Here is an 8,882-nt window from a genome sequence, read left to right on the forward strand (position 1 = left end):
ATTTTATCATCAATTATGTTACTTGATAATCGGGTTAAAACTAAAACAGAAAAAATATATAAGAATAAAAACACTAATAAGGAAGAAAGTGAATTACTGACAAACATATAATTAACTCTTATTACTATTACCATTCCTTCTTTTTTCTACATATAAAAAATAATAGATATTATTTTTGAATAATTTTAAAATTGAAAATAGTGCAAAATTTGTTAAACTAACTTTAATTTAAATGTAATGCTTATTTAAAATCCTAATTATTTATTATAGTGGTTTATTTAATTAAAAGTTACAAGAGAATAAGCAAAGGAGAGAATACATGGTTGCATCTATGATGGAGCACCAAGATAAGAGGCAAGTCGTAAAATGTCGTTGAATTTTCCACCAGCTGTGACTTGGGCACCAGCTCCAGGTCCACGAACTATCAGAGGCTGGTTTCTATACCTTCTTGTTGTGAATGCAATAATATTATCTGATCCAGATAATTGTGCAAAGGGATGATCCTTCTTGTATCTTCTCAGTTCTACCACTCCTTTTTCATTACTCACATCCACCACTCCCAAGTATCTCAAGACCTTAAAACATAACATAACATGCTCTTCAAAAACCTAAACATAAACTAATACTACTATTATGTAGTGAAAAAAATGCCATTATGAGAAATGATAATAACAAAGCCTTTAATTTCTTTTAAGTTATTATAAATTTTCAATGCTATTTTGAGTTTCTAATTAGGCGTGTTCATGCAAGAATTGCTCTATTCTCCAAACTCAACAAAAGTCGATCATTATGTTTTTCATGTCATAAAAGATGACTAAACCAAATATATATAAGCTCCCAACTTTTCAAAATGCCACACCTAATATATTATCCCACTTTGAATTTCTTTCAAACATTAAAAGTTTTAAACTAAACAGTTTTGAACATGTAGCTGGCCTTATTTTCTTTTTATCAAAGACAAAGAAGTTTATAACTCTTTTATTAAATAATTTTGATTAGATCATGTGGATGAAGCAATTAATGTAGCTATTTTTTTCCTATAGTAGTTTAATCAGGATTCCAGAATAATGTCTAGTTACTCACTTCTCCAGAACTCTCTGCATCTTTTAATATCTCTGTTAATTCCTCGTCAAATTTTGGCAGTTGTTGCATAAACTCTTCAGCTGATGAACTACCCTACAAGAAATCATCAAAATATTCCTCCTAAGTGTAATAATAGTACACAATAAAACTAAGAACTGTATAATTAATAGAAATTGATTCCTACTCTTAATGGTTCTGGCACAAGATTTTCAACGGGAATATCAGAAAGCTCTAGCTTCAAACCTGATTCCCTTGCAAGAATTATCACCTTTTGAACCACAAGAATTTTAATTTCACTTAATAATCACAACCAAATTAAAGAGGATTGAGTTAATTAAGCATAAAAAAACTTTCATGCATAAAAATAATATTAGTTCAAGGTCATGAACCAAAAGTTATCTACTTAAAGTCAATTATTAGCAAGACACTTGAGATTGTTTAAAATATTATTGTTTTATTGAACTTGTGTCTTTTGAATATTTCAATGATTTTCAGAATCTCTAAATTTTAACTAGTCAAAATTGAGCTTCAAACCAAATACATGATAACATTACATAATACATACGTAAAGCAAATTTGAAATGTAGCTCATGCATAATTTTGAGCCTCAAAATTTAATTTGAACAAATCAAACTTAAAAAAACCATCCACATGATGATTTTGGTTCAATTTAATTACATCCCTATGCATAATTCAAAATCTAAGCATCTCTATCGAAACTTATGAGATATCAACCTCGAGAAGACAAGAAGGCACTTTATACTTTATAGACATTACAATAAAATGTTGCAGATATACATTGTACCTTTCTAGCAACATCAATTCCAGACAAGTTATCCCTTGGATCGGGCTCGGTATACCCTTCATCCCTTGCTTCAGCTACCACCTCACTAAAAGCCCGACCATCTTTGAAGTTATTAAAGATGTAACTCAAAGTCCCACTACAAAATTAGAGGCAGTACCTTAGGATTGTAAGCATAACATCAAATGAACAAAACCTAAAGCCCTAAAGACATCCGTGATCCATGAAGAGATGTTCTTTCATTTTACTTTTCTCCTTGGAGAGAAAAAACTTCATGAGGAAGACTGAGTGTAAAAACAAAAATCAAAATTCTGAGATGTGAGGTTGTCTAATTCACAAAATGAGACAGAAAAATAGTTTCAAAATGAACCTGAAGATACCTTCAATTTCCAATATTCTGTCACCAGTCTCAAGAAGGCCACGTAAAGTGCTGATAATTGGAAGACCAGCCCCAACAGTAGCTTCATAGAAGTAATGTGTGTATGATTGCCTCTGAAGAGCTCTTAATCTCAAATACTGGCCATGAATGCAGAGTGAAGGTAAGAAAGCCGCAAAAGTGGATAATACACACACGAGTTACATTACAAAACAAAAAAGTTGTCTATTCCATAAAAGGTGGATCGTTTTATTTTATTTTACCTCATAAAGTGGTCCTGAATTTGCCTTCTTATTGGGGGTGATCACATGTATTCCTTTGCGCAGCCAGTCCTCGTAATTGCTTGCAATGATGGAGTCGGCTGTGCAGTCCACTAACACAGTGTTTGGTATGAAATGATTTCCGTGCACATGTTGAAAAAAAATTTCTAAATTAGCCACTTCTCCTTTTTCTTGTCGAAGTTCTCTTCATTTATCTAAGTTTATGCCCCTGAAATCAGAAATTATAATTCATCGTAATTGAATGAGAACCAAAACAATGTGATCAATAGAGCATAGACAACCATCTCTATCATCAGTGAAATTTCCTTCTTCAGAAACAAAAACAAACTGAATTAGACATATGATATGGCTCATGTGAAAGTTGGTTTATGCTCAGATACTTACAGAGCTTGAGCCTTAATTGTTGATTAAATGATTGTAGTATGCTGCTATATTGTATTGGAACTGAATGCTCATGAGCTTCTGGGGTAAATCATATCCTTATGGGTAGAGTTGTTTTTCTTTGGGATCAGTTATTATGTATACGGTCTCAAATATGATGTCAACTATTTGATGTTGAATTAATAAAAACTGAATAATTTGAATTATGTATCATCATCAAGGAGCATTAACTTTGAACCCATGATGCCCATTACACGCTAATCAATGTTAAATTCTTCTTTCAGATTTGCAGCCTGCATATTACAAAAATTCGGGATGAACCTCAAGAAACCTTCAAGGGTGTTGACATTTTAAAATGGACCAAGAAACCCTAGTCATGTTGGATGAATATATGTATGAGAACTAGTGTTACTTCATCATTTCAAGTGTCCTATTTAAGTGGCTATGCTAGCATAAGGTCATGTTTTACGATACCAAATTACTTAACAACATATGAAAGTACTTTATTATTAAAAACTAAAAACACAAAACAAACATGTAGGAGACTGTCCTCATTAAATTTCATTCTTGGGTATGATATCCTGCAGGTGAAAATTTGTGGAAGAAAAAGACTAATTTAATTTTGTGCAAAAATAGAGGTCAAAATATATAGCGACTAATTAATTATAAATACATGTAGGTTACTATATTATATCCCAAAAAAATGCAGGAAGATGCAAAATTATCTACAAAAAGTTCACTGACCTGATGGCATAGCTGGTCAAGCAGTGTGCTTCCAATTAAGCTAGGCCCAATAATGGCCATTGCTATTGTGGTTCTTGAGAGAAAAAATCTGGAATGAACAGCCCGTAAAGCCTTTATAGAATCCTATCGCTTAACAACTATGGTAATGTTGTACTCAGAACAACCTTGTGCTACAGCACGCACATTTATGTTCGCCTGTTTTCAATTTTAATAACAATTTTGATTTTGACTACACACAAATCAATATATATATATATATATATATATATATACACCAACGTATTGTAAACGAAAAGAGGAGAGTAGAAGCCAAAGCATTCGTTAATTCAATGTCACATTCAAGTTTGATGGATGTACATTTTCTAAGTAGTTTGCATAATTTCATCTTAATTAGTTCATATTATTGCTCTATTTTTTATTTTTTATATAGGAAAGATTGAAAGAGATATCTGAAAAAAAGGTTGTGTAGGATTCTATTGTTTATCTTTTATTGTGATAGATTAAACAATAGTTTGCATCTTTATTAGTTTGCATAATGCCTACAGCACGCACATTTAGATAAGCTCTAAATAAGGAGAATTTTGTGTAAATTAATAATTAGCATAAAAGGTATGTTATTTATACAATAACTCGTATAGGATTGGTAAAAGAAACTCGTATAGGATTAAATTTATTAGTTTTGGCATCCATTATATATTTGACCCTAATCACTATAAAAAGTATAAGATTAAATTTATTAGTTTTGACATCCATCAAAAGTTATTTCTAATTCATCTATGCAAAAGACATCTCATTCAAATAAATACATGACTGAAATAAAGTGCAAAACAAATGCACAACAATAAGTATCATAATACTAACATAAACCATAGTTTCCAGAATCCTGACCTTAGCCAACGCATCAAAAAGGGTGGCACTAACTCCAGGAGTACTTGCCCTTTTCTGGCCGACAGCTGCCAAAATACTACAATTTGGAATGATTGCCACCTGAGAGGCGGCTACATAGTTTAGATTGGAATAATATAACAAGCTTTAATTTAATGGGTTTTATATTTCGACAAAATATACAAGCACGTAAAATCTAAAAAGGACACGAGTTGAGTTAGCTAGGGAGCCAAAGAGATCATTGTTTATTATAATTATTATGTGCACCGGGTGGGGGGGATGTTAGGTGCCCTGAACACATTGTTAGATATATCCAATATCCAGCAATCTGTTAACCAATACCCATGGAAATGACCAAACTTTTGCAAATTGCAATATGTGAGAAATTAACTCAACATTAATGAAATAGATCCCTAATTCACGTTCAGAACTCTTAAATAATATAAGGGTAGATCCTAGGTCCTTAATTATAGAAATTATATCATCGTCCATGCTTCAGCCAACAGTTTTTCAGTCTCAATTATTAATAAATCATGGCATTTGCTTTCTTTTTCCATACCATGTTAAGTGGCGTATATTTAGAATATTTATATTGCTTAGTCTGAATCTAATTAATGATGCAAACAAAGTTAGAAATAAGGATACTGATTATTATAACAAAGTTAATGATGCAAACAAAGGTATACAGTATACTGATTATTATAACACATAGCTCAAGCAATTTGCCAACTTAAATAAAAATTGAGCGTCTTAGTGTCAATTGGCATATCCATTAAAATGTACCGATGAATGATGGAAATAAGAAATTTTCAAATATATATATATATATATATATATATATATATATATATATATATATATATATATATATATATATATATATATATATATATATGATTAATCTTAGCCAAAGTTTCACATCAATTTTGGTTCCATAAAGTTTAAATCACAATTTACAAAGCAAGTCTTGCTTGCCTTTGTTGTCTGGTTTAAGTTATTATTATTCTATTGTCAGTATGAAGTTATTGAAACATATATAAGCAATAAATATAATTGGCTTGCACTTCAAACAGGTTGTTGAGGACAAGAATACTACTACTTCAAATGGTGTTGCAGTGTCATTATTCAAGAGATGTGTTCTTTATCTTTTTCCTATAACTTGAAGTACACATAGTTTAGTACCTACAAGGAAAATGACTTTTACCTACAGTCAAAATCTATCACTAGAAGTCCAAAATCCATAGGTAGATGTATAAAGAACATTGTCCTACAGACGTTTTTTGCGTCAACTTTGAGGGGTATATAGTGACAACTAATAGTCTGTCACTATAGGTTTGACCTACGGTACCTACAGTTAAATTTAACTATCACTATAGGTAACACCTACTATTTCAAATGTGTAGGTAAAAGATATTAATTTATACCTATAATCTCTAATTGTAGGTAAAAGTCAATTTACTTGTACCTACGGTCTTCTGTAGGTAAATGTCATATAATAATAATAAAACTAGTTCCTAATTACACTCTTTGTTGATTATAATTTTTAATTAAATATACAAGAGCTTATTATTATGCTGCACAAAGTATGAGATCTACTGCAACATGGCCTTTGAAAAGTTACAACAATCTGCTACATACAATTAAATTTTTGTTAGCCTAATTTGTGATTATTGTAACTGGATTGTGTGCTTTTTAACATATTGCAGCCCTTGATTCATTGTCATTGTGAAATGATCTAGCATTAGTAGTGCTATAGAAAATTTTCCAATTCACTTTGCCTTGTTTTTTAGTACCATGTGCATAGTCATTCCTAAGAGTATATTTTTGGTGCACCATGACCCTCTTTACATGGAGGGAATCATCACTAAAATGTAACAAGTTTCTAAATTTCTAAATGTATAAAAGAGTTAATTCGAGTTGCTGGACAAATAGACAAAGTAAAAACCAAACACTTGAACATTTTGTCGCTGACTCACATCTTCATTACCATCTAAATCATGTTCCTGAAATAACATTTTGTCACCGGCTCGCATCTTCATTACCATCTAAATTTCAAATCACCTCTAGTTAAGATTGTTTGTAGTTTGATGATCTTTACTGGTAGAACCATTTGTAGGTACCTAAATTAAAAGAATGTTTTTTCTTTGTAAAGTATCATATCATAGTTAAATCATTGAATAAGTAGAATTATAAATTCATACCTCTTTTGTGGATTAATTTGTGAAGAATGTTTTGATCTATAGCTTCTAAGACTTGATTAATTTGTGGATCTTCTGCAAATCGTACTTTAAGCACAACTACAAGGTTTCCAAGCAAATTCTCCAACTTTTGAATTCTATTGTTTGCATAAGAGCTTTGAGATGAACTTGCTTGATGTGGAAGCTTGCCAAGACAACGCACACGTCCTCTTTTTTCAGGTCCTTTGACTTTTGAATATATATCATTTGTCCAATTAGTAGAATCTTGGGTGCTTTGTAAATTTTGCGAACTCTCTGCTTCAACCATTTTCTTTTTTAGTTCATCCTACATAAATACACCTTATAAATTATTATCATACATCAATATCTTGAATACTTCAATATCACTAAACAAAACTCATCTCCACATTAGTTACTCCCCCTCACCCCATAACCTTCTATTAGAAAATTGAGCAAAACAAAGAAAAAGTATTGAAATAAAAGTTAAAATTCTTATAATTACAATAGCATCCTTTTCAGTAACAATGCTTCCATCTTTTCGAGTTCGAGTGTCAATATAAATTTCTGCCCTAGAAGGTTGCACTCCCTTAGCCTTTGTTGTCAAACATTAGTTAAGAAAATCAATCATCCTATTTGTATTAAGCAATTTAATAATAAAAAATATAAAAAAGACAAACCATCTCATGAATCCGTCTTGGAAGATTATTGGTTCCCATGCAATGCAAGTCCTCATATTTTGAGCAGCTCCTTTTGTTGATGTTGCTTATTTTCTATAACCAACAAATATAAAAAGTCAATAATAAAAATAAACATATAATATATAATTTTTATGTTAGCAAAAGGTTGGTGACATTGTCATGTATACCTGTCCTTTCTCATAACACCAATAATGTACTAAATCACGATATTGAGAAGGATCAACCCTTGGATCTGGGATGTGAGCAATCATTTCCTCCTTAGTTTTGCTCTCATCATATCCTTTTGATTTCAGTTCATATTTAAATTGCCTCCATTTCAGACTTATGTCATCAATCAATATTTTCTTTGTTTGTTCAGTTAATTCAGGAACAAATCGAAACTTACTCTATTATGAGTATCATTAACAAACAAAAAAGATCATTTTGTTAGACATTAGAAGACATAAAATTTTACAAGAAGCAAGATGAAACAACACTTATAAAGTTTTATACCAGACCTGAATTAATTCAACCATGTCAGTAATATAGTCCTTAGGCATGTCTTTCCAGCTCAGAAAATTGATAGGAGCATATTGGTGTCTCCTTACCAAGCTCCCAATTGCATTCAATAGAGTTTTCCCTTCCCAACCCATAGGATTACCCCAATGATCTACTTCAACAAGTATGAATTCTCCATTTGGCAAGTCCCACACATCTAGCATATGTGTATAACCTTTGGTTTTCTTTTTACCTAAATCATTCATGGATATGACATTTATCAAACTTACACACACACAAATTTGAACTATATGGAAAAAATAAACTCACTAGTAAATTTAATCTTATCGTATCCTAAAAGATATTCAACTCAAACAGAATTGTACATATAATTCTAACCCAAAAAAGCATATGTGTATAAATACCTTTAGTTGAACTTTCACTTGCACTTTCAAGAGAAGTATGAGACTGAACATGACTATCTTCTTGTATGTGTTGTTCTGTTTGTGATTGTTGATTTAGTTAATAAACAATTGTGTTATAAATAATTTAATATAAAATAAAGAAATTAAGTTAATAAAATATTTATACCTCCTTCAAATTGTGCATTTTCTTCAATTATAGAGTTGCTATTTTGGTTCACTTCAGTAGAGCTTTCAATTGATTGCTCTTTTGCTTGTGATTGACCATCATTTTGAATGATATTCAACTTTCTACGCTTTCCCATAGTATGTTGAATAAACCAATCCAAAAAATAAAATAAAATAAAAATTAGATATAACTATATTATTGACTATGATTTTTTTAAACACTATGCCAAAAAATAAAAGAAGAATAAAGTAATTACCTAAAATGCGAATTTAGATTGCTTGGAAGCTATTTTTTCACCAATCTCCAATCACCAAGAATCAAACTATTGAGGAAACAACGAAACAAATTTTGATAAAAAAACGGATA

At 30.8% G+C, this 8,882-nt stretch overlaps 1 protein-coding gene and 1 pseudogene across 1 annotated transcript; both read right to left on the bottom strand.

Moving 5' to 3' along the window:
- Positions 1 to 329: 329 nt before the first annotated feature.
- Positions 330 to 6,597, bottom strand: LOC100788353 (bifunctional aspartokinase/homoserine dehydrogenase 2, chloroplastic-like; annotated as a pseudogene).
- Positions 6,598 to 6,739: 142 nt separating this feature from the next.
- LOC121172702 (uncharacterized) lies at positions 6,740 to 8,652 on the bottom strand. Its single transcript, XM_041017488.1, has 7 exons — positions 8,517 to 8,652; positions 8,351 to 8,425; positions 7,946 to 8,178; positions 7,616 to 7,834; positions 7,430 to 7,520; positions 7,319 to 7,353; positions 6,740 to 7,075 (listed from the first exon to the last, which is right to left on the bottom strand). Exons 1-7 carry the CDS (start codon positions 8,650 to 8,652, stop codon positions 6,740 to 6,742), a joined length of 1,125 nt encoding a protein of 374 aa, XP_040873422.1.
- Between the last annotated feature and the right edge of the window lie 230 nt (positions 8,653 to 8,882).

The sequence above is a fragment of the Glycine max genome, chromosome 7 (genome assembly GCF_000004515.6).
Source record: "Glycine max cultivar Williams 82 chromosome 7, Glycine_max_v4.0, whole genome shotgun sequence".
NCBI classification, from domain to species: Eukaryota; Viridiplantae; Streptophyta; class Magnoliopsida; order Fabales; family Fabaceae; genus Glycine; species Glycine max.

What these genes read in the sequence shown, in the direction of transcription:
- LOC121172702 (XM_041017488.1), bottom strand. Translation starts at nt 8,652, where the DNA reads ATGGGAAAGCGTAGAAAGTTGAATATCATTCAAAATGATGGTCAATCA. An exon ending in AAGTGAAAGTTCAACTAAAG is followed by an intron (nt 8,179 to 8,350) that starts GTATTTATACAC and finishes TGAATGATTTAG; the next exon opens with GTAAAAAGAAAACCAAAGGT. An exon ending in ACATGGTTGAATTAATTCAG is followed by an intron (nt 7,835 to 7,945) that starts GTCTGGTATAAA and finishes TACTCATAATAG; the next exon opens with AGTAAGTTTCGATTTGTTCC.